At 40.4% G+C, this 27,236-nt stretch overlaps 1 protein-coding gene across 1 annotated transcript in view; it reads right to left on the minus strand.

The window, feature by feature from the left end:
• LOC125439090 (transmembrane protein 68-like) overlaps positions 1 to 19,808 on the minus strand; it is a 37,740-nt gene extending 17,932 nt beyond the window's left edge. The window contains exons 1-2 of the mRNA XM_048507991.1: positions 19,589 to 19,808; positions 7,340 to 7,652 (exon numbers count right to left, since the gene is read on the minus strand). Coding sequence (XP_048363948.1) covers positions 7,340 to 7,610 — 271 coding nt within the window. The 5' untranslated portion in view covers positions 7,611 to 7,652; positions 19,589 to 19,808. The remainder of the gene's footprint in view (positions 1 to 7,339; positions 7,653 to 19,588) is intronic.
• Between the last annotated feature and the right edge of the window lie 7,428 nt (positions 19,809 to 27,236).

Here is a 27,236-nt window from a genome sequence, read left to right on the forward strand (position 1 = left end):
GTTAGCAACCAACTGGCAAATGCAGTTCAATGTAGCAAAATGTAAAGTGATGCACATAGGGGCAAAAATCCAAACTTCACATACACGCTACAGGGGTCAGTGCTATCAGTCACAGACCAGGAAAGGGATTTGGGCGTCTTAGTTGATAGTTCCGTGGGAATGTCAACTCAATGCATGGCAGCTGTAAAAAAGGCAAACTCTATGCTGGGGATCATTAGGAAAGGAATTGAGAATAAAACTGCAAAGATTGTCATGCCCTTATATAAAGCAGTGGTGCGACCGCACTTGGAGTACTGTGTTCAGTTCTGGTCGCCACATCTCAAAAAGGATATCGAAGAGATAGAAAAAGTGCAGAGAAGGGCAACGAGGATGATTGAGGGACAGGAGCACCTTCCTTATGAGGAGAGGCTGCAGCATTTGGGACTCTTTAGTTTGGAGAGGAGGCGGCTGAGGGGGGATATGATTGAAGTCTATAAAATTATGCATGGGGTAGAAAATGTTGACAGAGAGACATTTTTCTCTCTTTCTCACAATACTAGAACCAGGGAACATTCATTGAAAATGCTGGGGGGAAGAATTAGGACTAATAAAAGGGAACACTTCTTCACGCAACGTGTGATTGGTGTTTGGAATATGCTGCCACAGGAGGTGGTGATGGCCACTAACCTGGATAGCTTTAAAAGGGGCTTGGACAGATTTATGGAGGAGAAGTCGATTTATGGCTACCAATCTTGATCCTCTTTGATCTGAGATTGCAAATGCCTTAACAGTCCAGGTGCTCAAGAGCAGCAGCAGTAGAAGGCCATTGCTTTCACATCCTGCATGTGAGCTCCCAAAGGCACCTGGTGGGCCACTGTGAGTAGCAGAGAGCTGGACTAGATGGACTCTGGTCTGATCCAGCTGGCTTGTTCTTATGTTCTTATGGTATGTGCAGAGAGGCCTAGATTTCACTGATTTCTGTGTATCATTGTTCTAGGTATATTTAGACATTCCCTTTGTCATCACCTGTCAAATGTTACTCAACTAAAGAGTACCGTTGACTGTTTCTGCACGAGTGACTTAAATCATTGCATGCCATCACATTCTTTGTATTTTTATTTTAATTCTGCATGTTTTTTTCCCTCTCTACGATTTTGGAAACATTTTCCATCATTTTTTCTCCCATTATTTTCCTGAGCACTTTTACCACAATGTTTTCTTTTTTTAAAAAAAAAATCTGTTTCCCAGCCAGCTTTCCTTGAGTATGGGTGAACTAATTCAAACTGTCTTTATTTCTCTGCCCCACCAAACACCCTTCTCTGGTTTACACCCACTGTTTTGCTTGGCTTCCCTCGTTTCCTCTCCCTTCATGTTTCAAACAAATCTTTAAAAAAGAAAGTTACACATGCACTGTAAAAATACAACCTCAATTTGTAACATGGGTGATCTGTTTATCATATTTTTATGAGCTGTCATAGTATCAGTCTGTGACATGAGTATTCTGTGAGGGCTTGTTCAATTTTCTTTAATGCTAAGGAGGAAGTTGTGAGATGATTAACACTTTGGGAGGTTCCATGTATATCTCCAAAACATGATTTGTATTTAAAATACTCTAATAATAAGTGTGTGAAAATAAATTATTTGCATTTTGTGGTAAGGTGTTGAGCATTATTCTTCCTGGCTCACTAAAAGAAATCTATAGTAGCCCATTATTTCTTTATGCTAGAACATAAAATGTAGCATTCCCAGGAAATATCTGGGAGGACTCCAGGTGGAGGAAGCTTCTCAACTTTGATCCAGTTGCTGATATACTCAGCAAATGAGTATTTTAATTTATTCCACTATATTTGTTAATTGTTCAAATTTCCAAGTTCTTTAAAAAGATTGAGACAGATTTTAACATCAGCAGAAATGCAATTCAGTGAAAGTTTTAAACAAGAGACGGGAATCTGTGGTGGACTGATGGATTCAGTAATAAACTGAAGTAGAATCCATATAAGATGGACATTCTGGAGGCAGAGAATTTTGACTCAGGCATCAGGCCTGTTTTGGGTGGGGTTGCATTCCTGCTTAATTATCAGGTTTGCTCTTAGAGTATGTTCCCACACAGTTGGTTTTTGGGTAGTCAGCTAGCAGGAAGCCAGAAACACTTTTTACCTGTTTCTACTGGTATGCTAATGGTAACACTCTCTAGGAAAAGGGACATAACCACTGTCATGTGTGCCTTGATAACCTCCACACTGGATTATAGTAATGCACTTTATTTAAGCCTGCCTTTATGCAGAAGCTACAACAGATCCTGAATGCAACCTAAGAACTTATTTGTACCCCTCAAGGGAAACTTCTTCAGGCAGTATTGGACCAATATATTTGAATGGCTATGTGGAACTGCTTAGCTGCTTAGGTAATCATCAGAAAACCTGCTCCAGAACTCCCACTTGCAGAACAACTGTGGGCAGTCATGAGGAAAAGGGCCTTCCCAGTGGCACCCGGCCGATGTAAGACTATTCTGAATGACACCTCTTTCTCTTTTTGTAGGCAAATTATGAGCTTCCTTTTTTAGAAAACCCACCATGGAACCGTGATAGTTTTGTATGTTATGGACTGTTATTTTTTTTTAACTATTGTTAATAAGATTGATAACATTAGGAAAAAATGCTTGAATCTTAATCTGTTTTCACTCATCTTATGGTTTGCCAGCTGCTTGATGTTTCAATTTTGTTATTGAAATAATTTATTATTTTTACTATGTTTTGCTTGAACTTACTATCAACTGCCTTGAAGAGCTGTTGTCAAACAGAAACGTGGCATGTAAATACATATAGCACTACTTGTCCTTTGGTGTGGAAGAGGCATAGCAAGAAGGATGCTTGTCATACCAAAAGATAAACACAGAGAAGTAAACAAGAAACTAAATTTAAATCTGGAGGAGAGGAAACAAGTAGTTGAGAAACAGAACAGAGACTTAAGCTAAGCAGAAGCAAATGACCAGCAATGAACAAATACTTCTGTCCATTCTTGCTTATTTCTGAACACCAAATGTGAGTGCCTATGATATGCAGCTTGCATAACCTCTCTGATCATAACTAGTTGGAAAGTCCTGGTGAACTTTTATATTTATATAGCTTTTAAAACGACAGAATGCATCTTTATGAGTGTGTATCTGTTTCAAAGAAATACTAGATAGGATTCTATGACAAACAAAGTCCAAAGTGGGCGGGTTCCCTAAAACAGGAGTTGCTAAAGACCCATTAGAGAACAGTAGCAGTGACAAAAACATGAGACAGCTAAAGAAGCCATTGTGGTTATCCATCCATCCATCCATCCATCCATCCATCCATCCATCCATCCATCCATCCATCCATCCATCCATCCATCCATCCATCCATCCATCCATCCATCCATCCATCCATCCATCCATCTATCTATCTATCTATCTATCTATCTATCTATCTATCTATCTATCTATCTATCTATCTATCTATCTATCTATCATTTATAGACTGCCCTCCTCGAAGGGCTTAGTGAAACGAAGTGAAAATAGACATTGTAAGAAATGGAAAGCATGATAGATCACTTGATGGGGAGCCCAGGAGGTAAACCAGGTTTGTAAGGATTGTGTTAGGAAGTGTAAAGCCCAAAATGAGCAGATGCTGGCAAAAGATGCTTTTGGGGCGGTGGGTCTTTTTCATGCATTCTCTTTAAAAGAAGGGAAAAGTCAACTGAAGGCTTTCATAAGTGAATATGATGAAGTGAATATGATTAACAGTTGACAAAAGTGGATTCTGCACAGATTATTTATAACTAGTTGTAATCTTTATAAATGAATTTGTTTTCCATTTATAAAAAGGGGAAATGAGTTCATTTATAATGATTGCAACTCATTATAAATATGCTGTTATAAATACATGGAATCCACTAAAGAGAAAACGAAACTGCTTTATCTTCTTTGCAAAAGTTGTTTAAGCAATGAAGGAACAATACTGCAATTTAAAATTGAAATGGTGTTGGTAAGGGAGTACCTATCTATCTTAAATAAGTTCACATCTTCAGAGCTAGATTTATTGCATTCTAGGATACTAAAGGAACTTGGTAATGTAAGAATGTCTGTTTATCATTTCAGATAAATCCTGGAGGAAAAATCAGACTGGAAATGGGCAAATGTTGTCTCAGTCTTCAAAAGAAGCATTCTAACTTCAGTAACTTGAAAGATATTGGAACAGCTTATAAAGTCATCAATGTATAGGAGTCTTGAAAAGAATGACATGATTAGCAGATATTAGCATAACTTTGTAAAGAATAAATCCTAACCCTCTTTTATCAATATATCTAATGCTAATATAAGCAGCCCTTGTGTGGTTATTGAAGGCAGTGTAATGATGCCAATCATGATGAAGAAGAAGAGTTTGGATTTCCACCCCATTTTTCTCAACCGTAAGGAATCTCAAAGCAGCTTACAAACTATTTTCCTTGCTCTCCCCACAACAGATACCTTATGAAATAGGTGGGACTGAGACAGTTCTGATAGAACTGTGACTAATCCAAGGTTACTCAGCAGCCTTCCTGTGTAGAAGTCTGGAGGCAACCCAGTTCACTATATAAGAGTCTGCTGCTCATGTAAGGGATTGGAAAATCAAACCCAGTTCTCCAGATTAGAGTCCATCATTCTTAACCACACTGGATTCTGCATATCTAGGAAAATATCTGACTTTCCCTATTCACCTCTAAAAAAAGCAGAATAACTCCCAATAAGAAGAAAGATTGCAGACTGAAGGCACAGCTCTTACTCTACCTGTCGACAGGCTGAATGGATCAAAGCAGCTTGCTGGTTGCTTTCATTCAGTACTAAACAAATATGGTGCTTTGAAAGTCCATGGAAATATCTGCCACCAGGGCTTCCGAGGAGTAAGTAAAGAATAATTTGTTAATTTCTTCCCGCATCCAGGGTGCTGGGGACAAGTTTCCAAGAAGCTTTTTAAACCTGAACATTTTATGTGCTTTGCTGGGACTATGGGAGAACTTGCCATTCAAGGAAATATCCTCCAGTTCAGCTCAGGTTACTATAGTGGGTTGCAAAAAGGAAGCCAGTTTGCTTGATTTGATTTTTTTGTGGTTGCCTTGTTCATGGTTGCTTCACTGTATTTTTTCCTAACAGTGCAGTGCAGACCAACCAGTTTTGTTTAGAGCCATGGCCACTGTTTCCTCAGACTTTTTGAGATTTTTTGATTGATCAGTAATTGCTACAGCGCTATTGCAAACTAACGTTCTTGCAATCTATCGCAATCTTCGAAGTCTCAGTTTTCATTAAAAATAAGTCTCTTAATCCTTCCATTTGCTTTCTAAGGGGAAGCGTGTAGGCAACTCTTTAGTTCTTAGCTAACGGCTGCTGATCTGTTTGGATTTATTTGGCACATGCTACTTTTTTAAAAAATGGCAATGCAAACTTGTTTGGGAAGCATGCATAGCTGTTCACGATCAGGTGGTTATCTCATATTTGATTGACATCTTGCAGCATAGTAAGTGTGACATCAAACACATATGCTGCAACATTGCCAGCATTCCTAATCCCTATACAGTTGAAATACCAGAGGATGGAATGAGGAAGTTCTTTATGTGCCCTTCTGGCACAGTCCAATGAAATCACCTCCCTACAGAGCAGAAGCTTCACGTTTAAAAGGACATGTCCCTGCTTCTTGCCCCTGGAAACACTGCAGCCTGACACTTTAACCCTTATGGCTAATAAATGGGAACTAATGGAGTTTTTACAGAGCTGATAAAGGAGAACCATAAGGCAAGACCCATTTAGGGTTGACAGGACACTGCATCACCTGCATCTTCAAATCTTGAAGTTAGGAATTTCAGGTCCATAGGAGAAACTACAGTTAGACCAGAATTTCAGTTGACTGATTATACAAGTTTCTAACCCTGTCTCCATGACACGGAACAAACACTGTATGGATCTGAGTCTGAGTTTATGGATTTAAAGTCATAGCTGCCAATTTTCCAGCTGGAGCACTAGCACACCAGCACCCAAACTCTTTAAATCATGAAAAGTCCTACAGTGAAAACATCCATGTAGTACTGGGCTTCATGGGAACAAGGAAGAAGCCAACTTCTTGGTTGCCCTCAAACATCAGCACTCTAGGACAACTTCCATGTGGAACTGAATTTCCAAATGTAAGAAATTAAAGGAACATAGCACTGTTTTAGAACTGGATAACTAACAATTAGCATCTTCAAAACCCAATACTTGAAAATTCAGAGGATGTTTTAAAGGGCTGCATTTGGAGGAATGAAAAAACAGACCAAAATATCCAACACATTTTTTGTTATGGATTCCCACTTTCATTGTATCTAATAATAAACTGGTGGTTGGCTGTATGAATAATGACAACCACAAGACCAAGCTACCCACAGGCAAGGCAGTTTTCAAATACTCATGGAATTCCCTAGATATGTACAAAAACATTACTTGGCTGGGAACTATGAGGATAACAAAAGCAGCAGAATGGAGTCCCAGACAAGATAAGGCTCTCAATAGTCTCAAAATATTCCCCAGACATGGAGAAAAATATGAATTAATAAATTGGCTAAACAAAAACCTACAACAAATGGCTTGATGAGGACTGAATACACTCCAGAATGAAAGGAATGTTGTGAACAGCTGAATATTAATTAAAGAAAAAGGGAGGATGGAGCAAAATCAGCCTATTTAACTCCAAAAAGATTTAAAGAATTCCATAGCAGGAGATTTTTAGGGAGTGGAGATTTCCAAAATTTTCCCATTTTCAAGACTGCTTGTGTAGTTTGTTGTTAATCCTTCTGTTGGGTGCAAAGCCTGGCAGAGGAACAAGGAAGAAACTACATTTGCTCAACTGCAAAAGCAATCTTTGTATTTTGCAAGAATGCTAGTTTGTAATCTGTCAACTTTATGAAAGTAAAGTGCAGAAGTCCTTATCAGTGGCGTGCAGTGGTGTAGTGCCTATGGGGTGGGGGTGCGACGCCCTGAGCATGCGCGGGTGCAGGGGCGTGGTCGGGGCATGGCGGGCATGTTCCAGGGTGGGACGGGGTGGGCGCCGCCACAGCAGGGGCACAGAGCACGTGCATGCCCCAGGCGCAGTTCCCCCTCGCTCTGTCCCCGGTGGCGTGATCTAGAATATGGAGCAGATTATTACCAGCAGTGTTGTATTATTTTCTGAAGCATCTCAAGCCAGAAAAAGAAAGTTTCTGTGATGTCCCAACTATGAATTTTGACATAGTTTTGTATAATCTAACCATGCATTTTTTGCCATTTCAGCTGATTCCAGAAAACACCTGATTGCAAGTCTAACAATAAATTGTAAAATAAAACCATGCTTACCATGCCATATTCTCCCAAAGATATCCCAGAGGCATGCCACAATCAAAATACATTTTCTTTGTAATTTGTTGGATGAATTTCCTGTTAATTGAGAAGCCTTGTCAAAGATCTGGACGATAAAAGCAGATAGGTATATGTAGCATAGAAGCCACAAAGGAACTGCTAATAATGCTGTCAGCCACCAACGGAGTCCCAGAAGTAAATATTCCTGCAAGTACTTTGTTCCACTCCATGCTTCAAATATGTCACCTGGATCATTGGGGGACATCATAAGGATCAGTTCTGAAGATCAGGATGTATTTGTAATTGTTCCCTGCCAGAAAGAACAAAAGAAGATTCATAAAATTAGGAGGCTGGTGTGTGTATCTGCACATAGTGATATCCATCAACCTCACAGATGAAAACAGGACATTTTGTATGCATGTGTAATAGACTGTGGAGTGTTAAGTGACACTTACAGACAAACCACATGTTACAGTGTATGAAAGTTCCTGCCCCCCTCCCATAGGGATATATAGCAGTTCCCAGTGAGAGTAAGAGAGTAAGGGATATGTTGCCGTTCCCAGTGAGAGTAAGAGTGCTGCAAGGGCCTGATTCAGTTAGGGACATGTGACATGACAAACAGAGACTTAAGCCACCTGTACTGTTTTCTGAGCCAAAATGTTGCAGGGCAGCATTATTGGTAAGCATTCGATACATGTAGAGCTCCCCCAACCAATCTAATAAGTTTTGGCTCAGGAAAATGCACAAGGAGAAAGCAGCAGCCTCTTCTACCCCTAAACTTTGGTCCCAACTTGAATCTGCCCCCCCGCCCAGCAGTACTTTTAAATGGAAACTGCAGTTGCAATATGGCTGTAAATACCCACGACGAATGTCTGTACATTGTAAGGTGTAGCTTGGCTGGATAGATGGGACTGAATCCAGCCAGCTTTTCCATATCAGCGCATCTAATTCTCTTTCTTATTATTGATCCCATCTCACATGTCTTTCATTCGTGAGTGTACCATAATTCCTAGGGGACCACCAGCCAAAGAACTGATTGGTTCCAATCCTATAATTCTTCAAACTTCTCCAAAAGAGAAGACATTGATTTGTCAGAAAATATGGACCATTATCAAGCCAGCTTTTCCGTATCATATTATTAATAAATGGACAGCTGGAATTATGTAAATTACAGAACTCAAAATATAGAGTCATGTGCAAATTTACAGTAGTTACTGGCGCATATGAGAGAATTGCAAAAGAAAATCAGTTTGTGTTTCATAGATGACAGCAAAGCTTTTGCCTGCGTATATCATGAACAGATTGTCTTTAAAAGAAATGAGTCTACCATAACATCTGGTTGTTTTGAAGCACAACATATGTTGTGGATAAGTGTCAGCCAAGGATGTATTTCATCTGTTCAATCTGTATGCAGAACATATCATAAGGAAAACTGAATTGGATTTAGAATGAAGGGGGAGTAAAAATTAGCAGAAAGAACATTAACAATTTGAGATATGCAGATAATACAACATCACTGACAGAAAAAAGCTAAGTCTTCAAACGACTACTGATGAAGGTTAAAATAGAAATAGAAATGAAGGTTAAAATGGAAAGTACCAAAGCAGGTTGTTGTTGTGGATTTTCGGGGCTGCGTGACCATGTTCTGGTAGATCTTGTTCCTAACGTTTCATCTGCATCTGTGTCTGGCATCTTCAGAGGTGTATCACAGAGTTAGAAGTCTGTTACACACTGTGTCCAGTGAGAAGGGAATCTCTCTGTGATACACCTCTGAAGATGCCAGCCACAGATGCAGGTGAAATGTTAGGAACAAGATCTACCAGACCATGGCCACACAGCTTGGAAAACCCACCACAACCAGTTGAATATGGCCGTGAAAGCCTTCGACAATACATTACCAAAGGTGGCTTACAGCTGAGCAAGAACAGGACAAAAGTAATGACTACAGGAGAATTACACAACTTTAAGGCTGAGAATGAAGAAATTGAAATGGTTGAAATTGGCTCCATCATTAACCCAAAAGGAGATCACAACCAAGAAATCAAAAGGAAATTGAAGGCAGACACAATGAACCTAGAAAAGATTCTTAACTCCTGCCTGCTGGTGTTTTTCAACTTTGGGGGAGGGGGGGGGGCAGGGCAAAAATGGTGCTTTAAACTATAGCCAACAATCCTGAAAAAGCAAAAAAAAAACCTCACTTTTTTCCTATATCATATCAGGATTACCAGCTACAGCAGTAGAAAGGGAGTAAAAAAACCCTGTTAAAAGAAGAAGTGTTCCAGCACATTTGTGCTGAGTTCTGCAGCGCTTTTAACCCCCTCCAGGGGGATTTAACTCCTCCACAACTCCATTACAACCTGTGGGAAATCTTTCTGGGGGTTGTGGGGAGGGGCTGTTTTTAGATTGAGGCATCAAATTTTTAGTATAGCCGCTGGTGACTTTCCTTAGAAAATGCTCTAAGTTTGGTAAATATTGAATCAGGAAATCCAGAGTTATAGCCACTTAAAGAGAGTGCCCCATTCATACTCTATTGTTTCCAACCATTACCAAGTTCAAACCATTCCTTAAGAATCATGCTGTTAACAGTGTCATCTTCTGTTACCATGTCAGCAGATCTAGATGTCATTAGACTACTGTAGACTATATAGTATCAACTATACTATGGCAAGTATTGTATAAATATGTCTGCATAGAATTGCAGTTTTAGAATAAGAAGTCTTGTATATATTTCTGTGAATGCAAGTGTTTTGCTGAACCTGGATGCAAATCTGTCTGAAAGATGTTACCTCTTTCCTGTCAGGCTGGTCTACAAACATTTCTAATTGAAATGACTAGAGCAATAGTTCAGACTAATTAATGTTTATTGTTCTACAGTTGAAGTGGGAGTGTCAGTACAAGTGGGAATTCAACAGTACAGAGAGAACTCTAACCACAAACAATATGACACGTCGTGCATGTGCTTAAACAGTGGCTCCTGGTTATTTTGGCCATTGAGAGTGCAGAGCTGACAATATCTTTCTGGGAGGAAGGCTGACTAAAATGCTTTTTACTTTTGAGTAAACCTATTTAAGAATGTTCTCTGAAATTTTAATCTATAAGATCCTCAACCACTTGGCACTAGAATACCATGAAAATAATTTCCTCTCATGTCTTGGTGCAAAAAAGCGTTGTTTGGTCATGGTAGATTTTGAACTGGGCTACATTTTCCCTAGATACATCTCTGGCCCCATGGCACAGACTGGTATGCCACAGAACTGCAGTCAAAGCTCTGCTCATGACCTGAGTTCGATCCCAACAGAAGTCAGTTTCAGGCAGCTGGCACAGGGTTGACTCAGCCTTCCATCTTTCTGAGGCTATTAAAATGAGTGCCCAACTTGCTTGGGGGTAAAGTGTAGATGATTGGGCACCCCTCCAGTGGTAAACCGCTCCATAAACACACTGCCTACTTAAAATCATAATGTGACATCACCCCATGGGTCAGTAATGACCTGGTGCTTGCACCTTAACCTTTTATAAGGTGAAATAGAAATTTTAAAATTAATAAATTACAGACTCACTGAAGGTAGGGTTGATTCAGTCCTATAAGCAAGGGTTGTCTGTAGGTCGGAAGAAAAATGTCCTTTTTCTTTAATGTGGGCTTGATGGACAGCTGAAACTTTTCATAGCATTAGTTTTATTTATTAAGACCAGAAATTTCTCATTAAACCTCTACTAAAGGACAGATTTTTTTTCTCTTTAGGCAGTTGGCAACCATATCTGTAGATGAAAAAGCCCTAAGGCAACTTATGTACTTGCTTCCACACAAAATAGAAGGCCCATATCTATGTTGTATGGAAACTGATAGTGGAGCATACCAAATAGTATTCTAAACATACTACATACTGACATAGTATGTACATATAGTAATGAAGGTGGGTACAGATAGTGACTGGCGCAATCCAGATGCTTCACAGAAAAGCAAACATTCTCTCAGTTGGCTATTTAATTAGATTAGGGATTGGAGCCAACCCTTAGTACAGACTCCATCTCACATGCCTTTTGTACTAGCAGGTTCTATGATGTCCAGTAAAGCCTTTTGGTAATCAAATGCTATTACTTTCTGTTTTTTTCACCAGATGAAAAGCTACACATTAAGAAGAAAACACTGAGTTTTAAATAACCTCGTTCTCTTTTAGCACTAATGCACAAATTGGATGGAGGTATTTGTATGGCAGAATAGATAGTCGGGTAGGTGCTTCACCATTTGCACACTTATTTATTCTGAAATGCAAAATCCCCTCCCCTCCCTCCTTACTATACCGCTGTTCATCCATTGCATATCCTGCTACAGTAAGCATGCTTATTTCAGGAAGGAAGGAGAATAACCCGACCAGTCCAAGCCATGAGATATTGTTGCTTCAGGGGTGTCTTTTTAATAATGAAGGGTTATAATTAAAGTATCAGGTTAAAAGAATAAAAGGTATTAAAGTACTTCAGATTCTGGCCATGATTGCAAAATTGGAATTAGATCCCATGTGCTGTGTGAACAGGAATGTATCAAGCTGATCATTTTTTGCCTCCACCATCAATTCCTATGTTTCCTATAAGATGGCTCTTTTTGCCCTGGCGGCTAAGAAAACGCAAGCAGAATACATAAGCTTAAACAGCTGGCTTATTAAGTTTAATGACAATTCAATTTAGTATGAAAGAGGAGGGAGAACTATTTGTTGTGGATGGTATTTGATATGGTATTTTAACCTGTTAATAGTGAATGTAATTTAATAGTGAATGTAATTTAATTATATTTTAACTTAAAGACAAACTTATTATTTCAATTTTAGTGTTTTAATTGTATGTAATAGTTTCCTTTCAGACTATTTATTCTTTTTGGATGTTATAGCCAATGGTTCAAACAATAAAGGCCACTACTTCACTTATAGCACAATTTTAGTTGTGTTTCGCTGCCAGAATCGGACAGATTTGCCAGTGGGCACAATTTTGCCTTGAACATCTTCCCTCCGCCTGCAGCCAGCCTGCCTAGTCTTATCCTCCCCATTCCCTTGCACTACTTTGCATGTTTTCCCCTCGTCCTCTTCCCTGTTGTCAATTACTTCCCACTTTTTGTCCTGCCATATCACTTCTGTTGCCTGTGACCTCCCCACTCCTACTTATCTTTAAATCTTTAAGATTTGTTAAAAAGTAAATAAATAACCATATTGATAGATCAATAAATTGATACTAATACAAAAAATGGAAAAAATAATAAGACTAATTGATCAGCCCAAACATTTGATTTGTCCCTGCATTAGATCACAAACTGGGCCCCCTTCCGCACACACAGAATAATGTGTTTTCAAACCACTTTTCACAACTGTTTGCAAGTGGATTTTGCTATTCTGCACAGCTTCAAAGAGCATTGAAAGCAGTTTGAAAGTGCATTATTCTGCATGTGCGGAAGGAGCCTGGGATATCTCCAGCTTCATAGTTTTATACACAAGCTATCAGTGATTTCAGACCACACCTCTCAGTCTTGACTCTTGGGTTTACAGCACATCAGGAGACAGATAATTGAAAACCCAAGGAGCTTAGCAAATGACAGTTCATGTTGTCCTTTTGTGGTTTTGTTGTTTGCACACTGCCATTACTCCTCCCCCCTCACTTCCCACCATAAAAGACAATCAGTGTTCAGGCAAAGTGTTCAAATACTACATTCAAGACTTTTTGTCTTTTTTCCACCTTTTTATGTTGATAGATCAATCTATCGATAGATTTATAGATTTCGATAGATGGACATATTGTTCTGTTGGCAAGATTTAAGATAAAAATTAAAGATTATATTAAAAAAATTAAAGCATGCATGCACAATAGAGAACCTGCAAAACATCATTTCCCCTGGATGCAAGCAAGAAGCCAGCTGATGGGTAATGCCCGCCCTGATGCAAATCAGATGGTTGAGTAATAATGCCCCGAAACAAAGTTCCTCAGCCAATTCTCTTTGGAGTCACAGGAACCTCGCCATGTATAATCGGCCACTGGATAATTTTGAGTTAAGAGGTTTAAAGTTCCCTTTTTTATTTGATGATTGGTGAAGTGTGGACAATTTAGGCAAAGAAGCAAGTTTCAGATATTAGCATAATGTTGCAGTGGGAAGCAAGCAGACTATCATAAGACTTTGACACTATCTTTGTTTACGATTTGTGATTGCCTCCGTTATTTCAACAATTTTATCTAATCTACATCTGTCAAAATATTTCACATTTCAACAAATGCTTAGGCTAGTTCAGGCTGATTCTCCACAGGGCATTTGTAATGGGTGCAGGACACTATATAACCGGGGGGGGGGGGGCTTCGCACAGGTCCCGCCTCCAAAATGAGCCTGCCCCATTTTATTTCTCCCAACCTGCTTTTTTTTTTAAAAAAAAAATCTAAACTAGTAATCCTTTTGCAAAATCCCAGGTTGGAGCTGCTTCTGAGTGAATGTCCAGGAAGGAGGTGCTTTATTTCCCTCCCTTCCACCATGCCATCCACAGTCAGGGAAAATCCGCCTGCCATTCCCCTGCTGTTGCAGGGAGGCCCCTTTTACTTAAAACATTTTTTGTGTGTATGTTGCATCTGTGTAGCTGTGTCTTGGAAACATTTTCTGAGAAATCATACTGCACAGCTCCATTGACCCTGTTATTTCCCCCTTTTGTTTATTCCACAAACTACTGCTGAAAACTCATTATTCCTAATAATGGTGGGATGTCATCCATGGTGCAGAATAACCCTCGCCACATTTTTATTTTGTTCAGGTGCTAGAGCATTACCACACAGTTGCATTGAAATGGCAATTCAACAAATGTCTCAGCCTCCATTTCCACCATAAAGAACTACCCATAAAAAGGAAGCGAAAGAAAGAAAGAAAGAAAGAAAGAAAGAAAGAAAGAAAGAAAGAAAGAAAGAAAGAAAGAAAGAAAGAAAGAAAGAAAGAAAGAAAGAAAGAAAGAAAGAAAGAAAGAAAGAAAGAAAGAAAGAAAGAAAGAAAGAAAAGCCATTGAAGCACCTAAAGGAACAGAAACATGTAGCCAACTCTCCACACCACCTTAAAAGATTGCATTTTCCTGCCAAATTGGAGCTGCAAAAACACAGTATTGTTACTGCAGTGGTCCTTTGCCAATTTTCTCCTGCAGAAGTGACTTCCCTTGTCAATTTTACTCACTTCCAACTTAGGCACAGCTCTTCTTTAGCTTAATGTGAGGTGAAACTGACAAAGCTGATAGAATCAACCTGGCTTCGGTCTGTGCTCTAATGTTCCATCGCTAATATGATAAAAAGGGAAATAAAATTCCTTCTGAAAATGGAGGAGGAGGGGAAGGAGAAAGTGACTGAAGGGGATTTTGGGTGGCTACATGGGGTGTGCATAAGGGCCAAGTGTTTGGTTGGGATGGAGAAAATTTCAACATGATCACATACTCAAGGGAAGCTGGCTCATAAATGGATTCCAAAAACGTTGCAGTAAAAGTGCTTGGGAAACAACAGAGGAAAATCAAAGGGAAAACATGTCTAGAACCAAGCAGGGGATAAAACATGCAGAATTAAAAGAAAAAGTAGCATTTGGTGACAAGATTAGTTGTAAGCAACTCACGGAAAAGGTCATTCATTGCAACACTTTCCTTTGTAAAGCAGATGCCCAGTAAATGTATTGTAGTGACAAACCTCAATATATTTTAATAACAACACTCTAAACAATTGTTTCTATACTAGTATTTGCAAGCTGTCTAGTTTTGCTCTAACAGGAAATTATGAGGTGACAGTTTTTTTAAAAAACACACACAACCTAAGTGCTTAAATTAAATCCCTCTGTTCTTTTATAATTATTTATAAAATTCAATAACACTTCAAGATGAAATAGAATTTTGGTATCTCACCACAACAAATTAAAACCACTAGCAAACGCTTTCCAACGCTTTCTTTCCACAGCTTTAGATATTAATGACGTTGCAGGAGCAATCCCACTTGAAAGGTTGTCCTTTGCTGAATGTCTCCTTGCTGCTTGATTCAGAAGGCAAGCAATTATATGTTTCCAGTGGCTGCTCAGTTTGCAGTGGCTTGGGTGGTGGAGATGTTTATCTTTCTCCTCTCCTCTCCAACTGTAGCCTTTTTATATGAGGCTACGATTCATATCTTCCTGAAAGTTATCATTAAGTTATGTAGAAGTTTTATGCAATGTTCCTTGTTCTAGATACTGTGCAATAGGTTATCAACTTCTTAAGTATCATATATAAAGAACGTACTTTATTTTAACCAGATCGTATTATGATAATGCATGTTACAATATAGAGATGCTAATTTTTTTATTGAATAGAGACTAGTGAAATTTTGAAACAAAATGTTTATGTGTATGTATTTACTTCACAGTAACTTTGATAATAAAAGTTGTTAGCCACAGGATGTTTAGGAGGATTTTAATTCATTTGGTCACCACAAGGTAGAAGCAACTTGACAGCACTTAACACGTATGTATCTTTGATAATACCCTATTGATACTATTATGTTTTCTAGAGCACCCATGAGCCTTTTAATTTTTACTCTTACGAATTGTTGCTAGACAGTAGCTCAGTTGCACCATTTATCATCATCCAGTGTCATTTTTACTTTATCGTTTAATGTATTTTGTTGTGTTTAAGGCATTGCCCTTGACATGTTTCCACCCACCTCCTTAAAGTGGTGCTCATCTTCTTTCCCCAAAGTTGGAGTTTTGGCTACAGAGCTTTAAGGAACATGCAACCATGTGGGAGGTTTGGGACAGTGAATGAATAATCAGGAGTTCATACCATTGTACTGGACTCACTTCCTGGTCAGGAAGTGTGACAGAGGAAAATTGCATGGTATCTTAATTCATTAATGTGGTATTGTCATGGGGATGGTGATTGATTGATGTATGTGCCATCAAGACCTTCCAACCTTTGGTAGTCCTCTGAATTGATGTCCTTCCAAATGTCATATTGTTAACAGCCTTGCTCAAGTCTTTCAAACTGAGAATTATGGCTTCCTTTATAAAGTCAATCCATATCATGTTGTGTCTTCACTGTTTCCCTGCTGCCTTCAATTTTTTCTAGCGTTATTGTCTTTTCCAATGATGTGACCAAAGTACAATAGTGTCAGTTTAGTCCAAAAAGCTGTGAGACACTGGAGATATGTGGAGGGAAAATAAAGGAGGATATATACCCTGCTTCTCTCTCTTGTAAGGAGTCTCAAAGTGGCTTACAAAACTCCTTCCCTTCCTCTTCCTGTAACAGAGACGTGAGATAGGTGAGACTGAGGCCCTTTCTGCACATGCAGAATACTGCACTTTCAATCCACTTTCACAATTGTTTTCAAGTGGATTTTGCTATTCAGCACAGTAAAATCCAGCTGCAAAGTGCATTGAAAGTGCATTATTCTGCATGCGCAGAAGGGGCCTGAGAGAGTTCTGACAGAAATGTGACTAGCCCAAGGTCACCCAGCAGGCTTCATGTGTAGAGGCAGGGAAAGAAATCAAGTTCACCAGATAAGAGTCCACTGCTTGTGTGGAGAAATGAGGAATCAAATTTGGTTCACCAGATTAGAGTCCATCACTCTTAACCACTGCATCACAATGGCTTCGTCTGGTAGAACAATTTATTATATCAGAAGGGACATTGTTATCAATGGCAACCCACTAAACACCTCCTGGTTCTCCAAGAATACAGAGAGTGAATTCTAAAGACTGAACATAATATACCTCTCTCAGGACATCTAGGTATAAAAAGCACTCTAGGCCAGTACACCATAATTTTTATTGGGCTGATGTTATTAAAGAAGAAGAAGAGTTTGGATTTATATCCCCCCTTTCTCTCCTGTAGGAGACTCAAAAGGGCTTACAATTTCCTTGCCCTTTCCCCTCACAACAAACACCCTGTGAGGTGGGTAGGGCTGAGAGAGCTCTGAAAAACTGTGACTAGCTCAAGGTCACCCAGCTGTCGTTTGTGAAAGCGCACAGGCTAATCTGAATTCCCCAGCTAAGGCTCCACAACTCAAGCGGCAGAGCTGGGAATCAAAAAGCTGCGCAAGATTATTGCAGAACTTGTGATGTTTGTCAGAAAGCAGGTTACCCACAAGACAAGATCAAGGTTCAACAAGAGCAGGAGACCTATTAAATGCAGGTCTTTTGCAGTTAGTGATAAAAGTTCTTATGACTGAGTGTGTTACCAAGTTGGTTGTTGCTGTACAAGTCCTTTTGAATTGCAGCAAATGATATGACATGATAAAATAACCGAACTATAATAAAACACCTATAGTCCTGCATACAAATAGGCTTCAGCGGATTCCGGTGCCCCTTGAAGGAGGTAGTGAATTGAGTCTATGTTCATTATTTTTAGCTTATAAAGATTTTTAAAATAGATTTTAAAAGGCGAAGCCATTCAGCTCTGATACCTGCTATCTTTATTGTTTCAGTTTAGCATTTGCTACTCTCGGCTGGAATTAACATGTTTTAACCTTAAAGTAATAGGGCCCAGGTGTCACACTTGTGGCCCTCCAGATGTTATGGACTACAGTTCCCATCATCCTCTGCCAGCATGATGCTGGCAGGGGATGATGGGAACTGTAGTCCATAACATCTGGAGGGCCGCGAGTTTGACACCTATGTAATAGGGCCTCTGTGATTTTAACTGAAATTGCCGCAATTAGCCCTCTCTAACGACAAGCCGCAATGGCAGCCTAGAACTGTTTGCATAAAACCTCTCTTTTCCTCCTTTTTTTGGTGACACTTCTGATAATTTGAAAGGTCACCAGCTGCGATCAGTTAGTTAAAATTAAATTATGGGTGCTGATAAAAAGAGGAGGTCTTTTGACAATGAGCAAGATGATGAAAATACAAAGCCCTTACCAGCTAACAAGCAAAACAAAAAACAAAAACGTGGACTTTTTGAACCTATGATGGATATTATTTCTGGAATCCCTACATATTGCTATTGGAGCAAGCAGTTTTTTGGAGCAGGCAGTTTTTGGGGGATTTGAGTGCATGTCTCTGATACTATACAGGAGAGACAAAGATAACCCATTATGGTTAAGATTGTTGCCCCCCACAGTAGTATTTCAGATATGACTGAGGTGTGATGTTTCCCATGATGAGTCTACAGGAAATATGTGTGAGGAGGTGGAGGACTGTATAAAGACTGAGGAATCTGAGGATCCCCATGAGTTGATGTCTCAGTGATTGGCTGCGATAATACATCCTCAATGCATGGAAGGATTTAACTAGCAATAATCCCTATTTTAAGCCTATTATTGTTTCCAGACACAATTTTGATCCCACTCTCAGTTTCTTGGCCACCCTCCAGACCAGCAAATAACCAGAGCATTCCACGCACATTTCACTCAGAAGTGACGCTCCTTTGACATGTTAATTTTGCATCTATAATTTTCCTACCTCACAGGTGGAATTCAAGATTTAACCTTTTTGGCTCGAACACTGTCCAAATCTTGGAGCTGACTACTTATATTCCAACATAAATATATCCCCTACAGAACCCTGGGATTTTGCAGACCATTCACCTTTTGCCCCTGTTCTGTAACACAGGAAAGCCTCAGAGGCCTTGGTCTCTCCCCATTCTTCTTTCTTTGTTTCCCTTCTACCCTGGATCCCACATGATTCCTCACCATGTTGGGCAGGCTTGTATGTTTTTATTTGGCCCCATTTATTTGTTACTTTAACTTGCTTAACTTTACTTCCTTTACTTGTTTCTTTAGGATTAGTCTCTCTTGCTTTTTCCTCTCTTTCTCTCTGTGTAAGCCCACATCTCTCCACGTGCCACCTGTCTTTCTTATTCTATTTTTGCAATTAAGGATTCGAACATTATTCTATTTTTCATTAGTTTCATTTCTGGAAGTCCCTCCATTCCTATAGCAAAATGCTGCTAGGACATGTTTATGGCAGATACTTTATGACAGATACAGATACTTTCTGACAATCCAACAGCCCAGGTTAGATGAGGGACAAAGAGGAAAATGAAAGCAAAATTAATTATAAAGTTCAGAGTTAAGCTGAGGTGTCTGATGTCTGCACTACTTTTAAATCTGTTCTTAAATGATTGAGCAGCTGTTCTGAAACAAGATAAATTTCACTTTTAAATATCTGGGGGTAATTTTGGATACACATTCAACTTCTAATAACTTCCAATAACGCCTTGGATAGTAGCATTTTCCTCAAGAAGGTAATTTTTTCAATGACAACCCCACATGAGAATTCCATCCACCTACAAGTACCTCATGAAAGATCTTCATAACTATCATTCATGCTTTCATTCTGGAAGGCAGGTAAAAGATGCATGAAAGGACTCTTCAAATTCCACTATGTAGTTTGTTCTTCTGCTACTTCTTCCACTGCTGAAATGAAACAACAAGGTCCTTTGTCAAGGACAGGCAGAATATAAAGGTTGGATTATCAAATGGGCAAAGACTCAGGAAAAATCTCCCATTTGTTGTACATGGATAATTTGAAGCTTTACGGGAAATGAAACACAGAAATCCAGTCACTAGTAAACACAGTTCAAATATTTAGCACAGACATTTCAATGGAATTTGGCCTGGAAAAGTGCGCCACTGTGGCAATAAATAGGGGCAAGATCACTGAGAGTGATGACATAGAAATGCCTGATGGCCAACTCATCAAATGCAGCTTATAAATACCTGGGCATTTTACAGCTGGATAACATCAAGCACGGGCAAGTGAAGACTGTGGTCAGCAGAGAATACACCCAGAGCATCAGGAAAATTTTGAAAGCTAAATTAAACGGCAGGAATACCATCAAGGTCATCAACATCTGGGCCATACCCTCCATCAGGTACACTGTGGGAATCATCAACTGGACACAGGCTGATAGAAAACTGGACGCATTGGGTAGAAAAACTCAGAAGCTTATGACAATGCATCCATGCCTTACATCCATGCAGTGATACTGATAGATTATACCTTTCCTGGAGATCTAGTGGCAGAGGCTTACTGCAAGTAAAGCAAACAGTGGAAGAGGAGAAATATACGCTGGCCAATTATGTGAATAAAAGTCAAGAATAGGCATTGACTGGGGTAAAGAACAGACATTTGCTGAAGACCCAGGAAACCAAACAAGAATGCAGAAAAAATGTGATTAAAATGAGGACCGAAAGCTGGCACAACAAAGCTCTGCATGACCAATTTCTAGAGAAGATCAAGGACAAGGTGGACAACGAAAAGACCTGGTTGTGGTTAACAACTGGAAGATTGAAAAAGGAAACTGAATCCCTAATTTTAGCCACTCAAGAGCAAGCCATGGGGTCCATTTTCCAAATACAAAGAAAGAACTGATTACTTCACCCTGACTACCCTAAAGGCCCACAGCACAGACTGCCTAACAAACTATGGCAATTTACATTGTAAAAGGCCGCTGAAATCTGGAAATATCAGTTTCTCAGTAAATCCCAGTCTGGCTCCAGATGAAATCATCCATTGGAATGTTCGGCCTTCAATAGTGATGCCTAAGCAGGCATACCTATTGCAGTGTTAAAAATGGAAACTAGTTTAGATGTTACTGCATTGGTATTAATTTTGACAATAAACTCTATTATGCCCCTGTTATCCATGATATTAAGATTTAAATCCAAGCACTATAGCACATACAGCCCCTTTGGTTATGCATTACCAGCATAACATTTGTACTGCACTGCTGCTGTACATAAGCACCACATATTTAAGTGATGTGAGGTGTGAAAGAATTTAATTCTAATTAATTCTAATTTAATTAGAATTTAATTCTAATTGAATCTGTGTGGACTACCCTTCTTGTATTGATGCGTCTACATCAATTTTTTAAAAAGACTTTGCACTGATCCCACCCCAAAATGAGTCTGCCCTGTGTTATGTCCCCCAAACCAGGTTTTTTGCAAATCATTAAACTAGCAAGTTTTTTTTTTCAAAAATCCCGGGTTGCAGCTGCTCACAAACAAGCAGCCAGGGAGGAGGCACTTTATTTGTCTCCCTTTTCCTTTTGTCTTCCAATTTTACAGCTTACATCTGCATAGCTACACAGGTGCAGATGGTTTATCATGAGACATCAGCATGGCTGTGAGGGTTCATTTGTGCATGCCTGCCTAGCTACGCATGGGTGGGAATGGTGGTGGGATTCAAATAATTTAACAACTGGTTCCGGTGGTGGGATTTAAATAATTTAACAACTGGGTTGTTTATAATACTGGGTTGTTAAAATTATACTATTATACTATATACTATACTATAGTATTATACTGTACTATATACTATAGTATAATTATACTATAATACTGGGTTGTTAAAATTATACTATTTTAATAACTGGTTCTGCCGAAGTGGTGAGAACCTACTGAATCCCACCACTGGGTAGAAGCAGTGGTGGGATTCAGCAGGTTCGCACCACTTCGGCAGAACCGGTTGTTAAAATGGTGCTTGTAAACAACCAATTGTTAATGTATTGTCGAAGGCTTTCATGGCTGGATTCAACTGATTGTGGTGGGTTTTCCAGGCTGTGTGGCCGTGGTCTGGTGGATCTTGTTCCTAACGTTTTGCCTGCATCTGTGGCTGGCAGCTTCAGAGGTGTATCACAGGGGGAAGTCTGTTACAACTTCCCTCTGTGATACACCTCTGAAGATATCAGCCACAGATGCAGGTGAAACTTTAGGAACAAGATCCACCAGACCACAACCACACAGCCCGGAAAACCCACTAGGACCAAGCAGTTGTTACATTATTTGAATTCCACCACCAGAACCGGTTATTATATTATTTGAATCCCACCACTGGGTAGGAAGTAATTAAAAAAAATAGATGAGTCTCCATGAGAAGCAACCCATATTGTTTCCGAGAGCACCAATTGCTGCCTGCACAGATGCATGTAAATGTGAAAACAGAGAACGGGTCCTTTGTCCCAACAGCAACCTGTTATACATTTGCCGTGCAGAAGGACCCTTAGTGGATCGTTTCCTCCTAGACCTAGCTGGATGCACACTAACCTGTTTATACTTTTAGGTTTCTCAGCAGTATTTATAGTGTAAATTACTACATTCTACTAACTAGAATGTTGGGTTTGGTGATATTTAAGCGGAAATTAGCATTTGCGCGCAGATGGTGAGAGCTTCTCTGGCAAATAACTACACAACCACGACAGGCTTGGAAAATGGATTGGGCCGCAGCCCAATTTATTAATTATTAACATAATTCTATATATAACTATATACACTATGTACATGAGAAGCTGGGCAGCAGACGGGTCGCAACATCCGGGATCCCCAATCTCCATTGGGAACCACCGCAGGTAGCCGGGAGCCCCAGGGGCGATCCCCTGGCTCAACCCTTCCTGCAACTGCTGAGGATGCGGGCACCGGCTAAGCCTAGCGGCCGCCTACCAACCCACCATCCTCCCCAAGCTTGCTGGGGTGTCAGGCACCGGCTAAGCCTAGCGGCCGCCTACCATCCCAACCCACTCCCACTCCCTGGGGTGTCGGGCTCCGGCTAAGCCTAGCGGATTGCCTACCGGCCCGCCACCCCCCCCCGGCCCTTCTGCAGGGCACAAGCATGGGAGAAGCCCACCAGATGGCTCTGCTTCTCCCCGGACGTTGCAATCCCGTCGCCAACGCCAGGCTGCGACAAGAATTATACAATACTAGCATAAAACATAAACAATTAGAGAGGGTGGGTGGGCCACGCCGCTGCTGCATCTTGGCTGCCAAGAAGGCCAAGCTCAGGGTGTGGCACCTACTTATAGTCTGGCTCCTCCCGCCTTTGGTCTGTAGACCAATCATTGCAAACCTTGTGCATGCTTGGTCCCAAGCAATGCTCTTGCAATGCCTTTGCAACCCCTTATTGCCTCTTTGCTCACCACAGCCGCAATGGGTGCCCCCGGTGATTCAGTTGCTGCTATTTATTCTTGCTATTTGCATGGTCCAAGGATCACGTCGTGGGGAAGAGACTCTCAGATTGCATGAAGTTGTCCTAAAATCCCTTTATTTTAAAATATGCCGCAAAGCAGTTGTGATGTTTTCTCAGTAGTACCCAGATGTATGAGATGTATTTAGTTGTTTTCCAACCCAAACATGAGTACAAGTCAGAATATGCCACACAAGAGGTTTGAATGGAATTATTAACACAACAATTGTACTATTTTCTTTTTGTGGGAAATGATCAAGTCAGTCTGTCAGGTAGGTTTCAGGTCTAAACGTGGCAGGTGAAAAGGCAACAGGAATGAAGAAAATTTTGTATAACGTATGTAATAGATTGTTAAAAGAATGTATTCTCTGTTTTTGCTACTTTATGCTCCATTCTCTTGGTTGTGACTTGGGCCACAAGCATATGTCACTAGGGAACTACAAAGGTATGTGAAGAATCCTCCTAAAATTCATGGCATCTTATGGGCCAGGTAAATCTGTTGCTGTTTTTGCCCCATTTAAAGATGCAGTGGACATTTATTTGATATAAAATCAAGTGTCATCCACACAGAAAATAAAGTATCCAGGAAAAGTTCCTTGTCTACACTTCTCCAAAAGCATGCTAGTTTTCAATGCACAAGGTTTTGGTTTGGGGTTTTTTTGGTGGGAGGACAATTATTCCTGCATGTAAAGTCATACCTACAGTTGCATATTTCAAACTGTGGTTTACATTTCAGACTATTGATGAATTAAAGAATTTTAAGGTTGACGATGAAAAAATTGAAACTACTCCATCATCAACCAACAGGAACACGACAAGCAATAAATAAAAAGGGATTGAGACTGGGAGGGGCAGCCATAAAGGAGCTAGAAAAGATCCTTAATTGTAAGGATGTGTTGCTGATGGCCAAGATCAAGATAATTTATGCCATAGTTTTCCCTATTACTATGTATGGATGGGAAAGTTAGAAATTTTCCAAGGCTCCAATGGGGGAGGCAGTTCTTCAAATTTTCAGAATAGCTGTGAGTGCCTCTCCTTAGAAGAACCAGGGTGGGTGGGGGGACTGTCCAGTGAGTGCTGACATTACCAAACATGATTGTCAGCTCCTGCTTCTCATGCAGCAGATGGGTGTCCTTCTGAGTGAGAATTGACACATGAGATGCCAGCACTTCTGGAGGAGATGCTGAAAGGCATGATTTGCAGTGTCCAACCTGAAATCTGTAGAATGCAAACTCTGTAGAATGCAAAGTCAAGGCATTACTAACCAGAGGTTCAGAAGCTGGGCAGCACAATAATTGCACTTCAGACCCAATGCCATTGTCACTGCCCTAATGTTTGTGCTGTCATTGGTGATCTCCCTGCCTACCCAGCTTGTGGAAATTGACTTTGACTGTTCTGAAGGGCATCCCATCAATTGAGATCACCTGACCAATGAGGCAAGCAACCCTTCTCTCTGCCACCTGCTTCCTACCTCTTGGCACCCTAGTACTGCTACTGCCAAGCATCTTTATCAGAAATGCTTGCCTACTGGAGACTGTGCACTTTGTGCAACCGACAGAGTACAAAGTGTCACTGGTCGACTTGGCTGGATAGTGGCTGCTTGGCTACCTCACCAGCCTCTATCTTCTTCTGAAGAAACACTGTCTGGTAGTGCTTTGACAGATAGTTCAGGAATCTGGAAGTGGAGAGATGATGATGAATATCTTTCTGTTGAGTCATCTAGACCCTATCCAGCTGAAATTGTGCAAACTGTGAATTCTGCATCATCTGGAAGTGCTTCCAGGCCAAGAATGTGAGGAGGCACCCACACTGACCAACAGCTGCAGGCATCTCTGGAGCCACCTCTTGTGAGGAGCTTGGGGGATGCATTGTGCATACAGGACACAGGAAGAGATGTAGGAGAAGGGGTTGAGATGGTGGTACCCTGAAGTGCCCTTCCATGTCTTTGTTAGGTCAATGTTGGAATCTCCCTGTAAATAAAGCCCCTGGAAGAGCAACAAAATGTGCTCTGGAAGAGACCCACCAAGGTAAAGGTAATAGAAGTTAGATATGAGGCAATAGCAAGTTTCACCATAATTTTAATGGTTTATATCAGTGATGGCAAACCTTTTCGAGACCGAGTGCCCAAATTGCAACCCAAACCCACTTATTTATCGCAAAGTGCCAACACGGCAATTTAACTTGAATACTGAGGTTTTAGTTTAGAAAAAAACAGTTGGCTCCGAGGAGTGCATTACTCGGGAATAAGCTTGGTGGTAGTTGGTGGCTTTGCTTGGAAGTAACCGCACAACTCTTCCAATGGGTGAATCTTTACTCAAAAGCAAGTCTCATTGCCAGCAACCGAGCTTACTTCCAGGTAAAGGATCACACTTTAGTTCTTCACATGAAAATCAGTGAGGTTTAGCAGCGCTTAACAGGGTTACCTACACTGCTTCCCCAAAACTAGGTCTTAGATTTAATGTTAATAATCGAGCCCAGCGGCCTAGACCAGCCTAGATGTGTGTGGAGGGGCAACACTGTTTGCGCGTGCCCACAGAGAGGGCTCTGAGTGCCACCTCTGGCACCTGTGCCATAGATTCGCCACCACTGGTCTATATATAGAGTCGGAAGCAGGACTCTTTAGTTTTTCAATTCCATGTCCAAAACGTGTTGGTGAACTTCATATTTTGCTTTCTTAAGTCCCATTCCAAAAGTTGGTCTGGGTCTATACCAATGGAAATAAATTTATTAATTACTCCCAAACTTAATTAGGGCTGTGAATCAACTGATAGAAAAAGAGGAAAAGTCCTACAGGAGAAAGATGTACCAATAGTCCTACAGGAGAAAGATCAACCAATAGTCAATAATGATCAATCAGGCCCTGATTTCTATTCTTAGCAGTCCAGCCTCCTGTCTAAGTACCACATTAGCAATGCAGGGGCATTAAAAAGGGCTGACATAGTAGCTATCAGAGTTTTCAGGCATTTCTGTATCATCAAATAAGATCCTGTCTGGCTTGGATTAAATGATGTCAGCTACTGCTGTTCTCTCAGGTTGGTTTAGTCTGCAGTGTCTTTCATGATACTTTATTCTTGTCAGAATGCTGCATTTTATCTTCACTATGTATACTTGTCCATAGCTGCATCATGCACGCTATGACACTAGACTCCTACAATGGTAAGGAGTTCTCTCTTGTCCTCTGCTGACTGTAATGTTTGTTGTAGTTTTCTGGTGGGTCTGAAGTCTGTTTGGAGGTTGTATTTTTCCATCAGTTTTTCCATTCGGTCTGCGCTTTCCTTGATGTACAGTAGAAATACTTTCCCCTTGGAGGTCTCCTTTTTCTTCTTCCCCTTGGAGGACTCATTTCCTTCAGTTTTGCTGTGGGTGGGGGAAAGCAGGTGGGAAGCTGAAAGTGCTGCCATCATTGCTACTGCTATGGGAGGGGGAGAGAAAGCAGGTGAGAAGCTGGGAATGTGATGGGGCAGAAAAGAAGAATGATGAGGTAGACATTGGAGTGTGTGACTCAGCATTCTTGGGCATTTGGGGTTGCTAAATCAGTCAAAGTGTATGAATGTTATTTCTTGAATGGGTTGTTCCTTTTTTTGTCTGAACCGGGAAACTGCCCTCTGAATCCTCCTCCTTCTCTCTCATTAGTCACTGTTCCTTCTCACCTTCCCCACTGACTACAATGGAGACAGATGTTTCTGTAGGTCTGTCCTGTAAAAACAAATATATCATACTTGCACACATGTGATGCTGAAATACCTGACCATTTGTGTTAGGGAAATGTTCTCTTTAAATTAGGTTTATGTCTTTTTTTCATCTGCAATAAGAATGTCACCAGAATCTACTTGAAGAAATTTAAGTTTTTCTTTTTGCAGTTTATTTTTGGGGAGGATTGATTACTGCACCCAATATCACACTTCCATGGTTGGGCAAACTCTGCTATATTAACTAAATATACCCAATACTAGGGGAGAGCAGAAAGAGATAAAATAACAG

The sequence above is a fragment of the Sphaerodactylus townsendi genome, linkage group LG09 (genome assembly GCF_021028975.2).
Source record: "Sphaerodactylus townsendi isolate TG3544 linkage group LG09, MPM_Stown_v2.3, whole genome shotgun sequence".
NCBI classification, from domain to species: domain Eukaryota; kingdom Metazoa; phylum Chordata; class Lepidosauria; order Squamata; family Sphaerodactylidae; genus Sphaerodactylus; species Sphaerodactylus townsendi.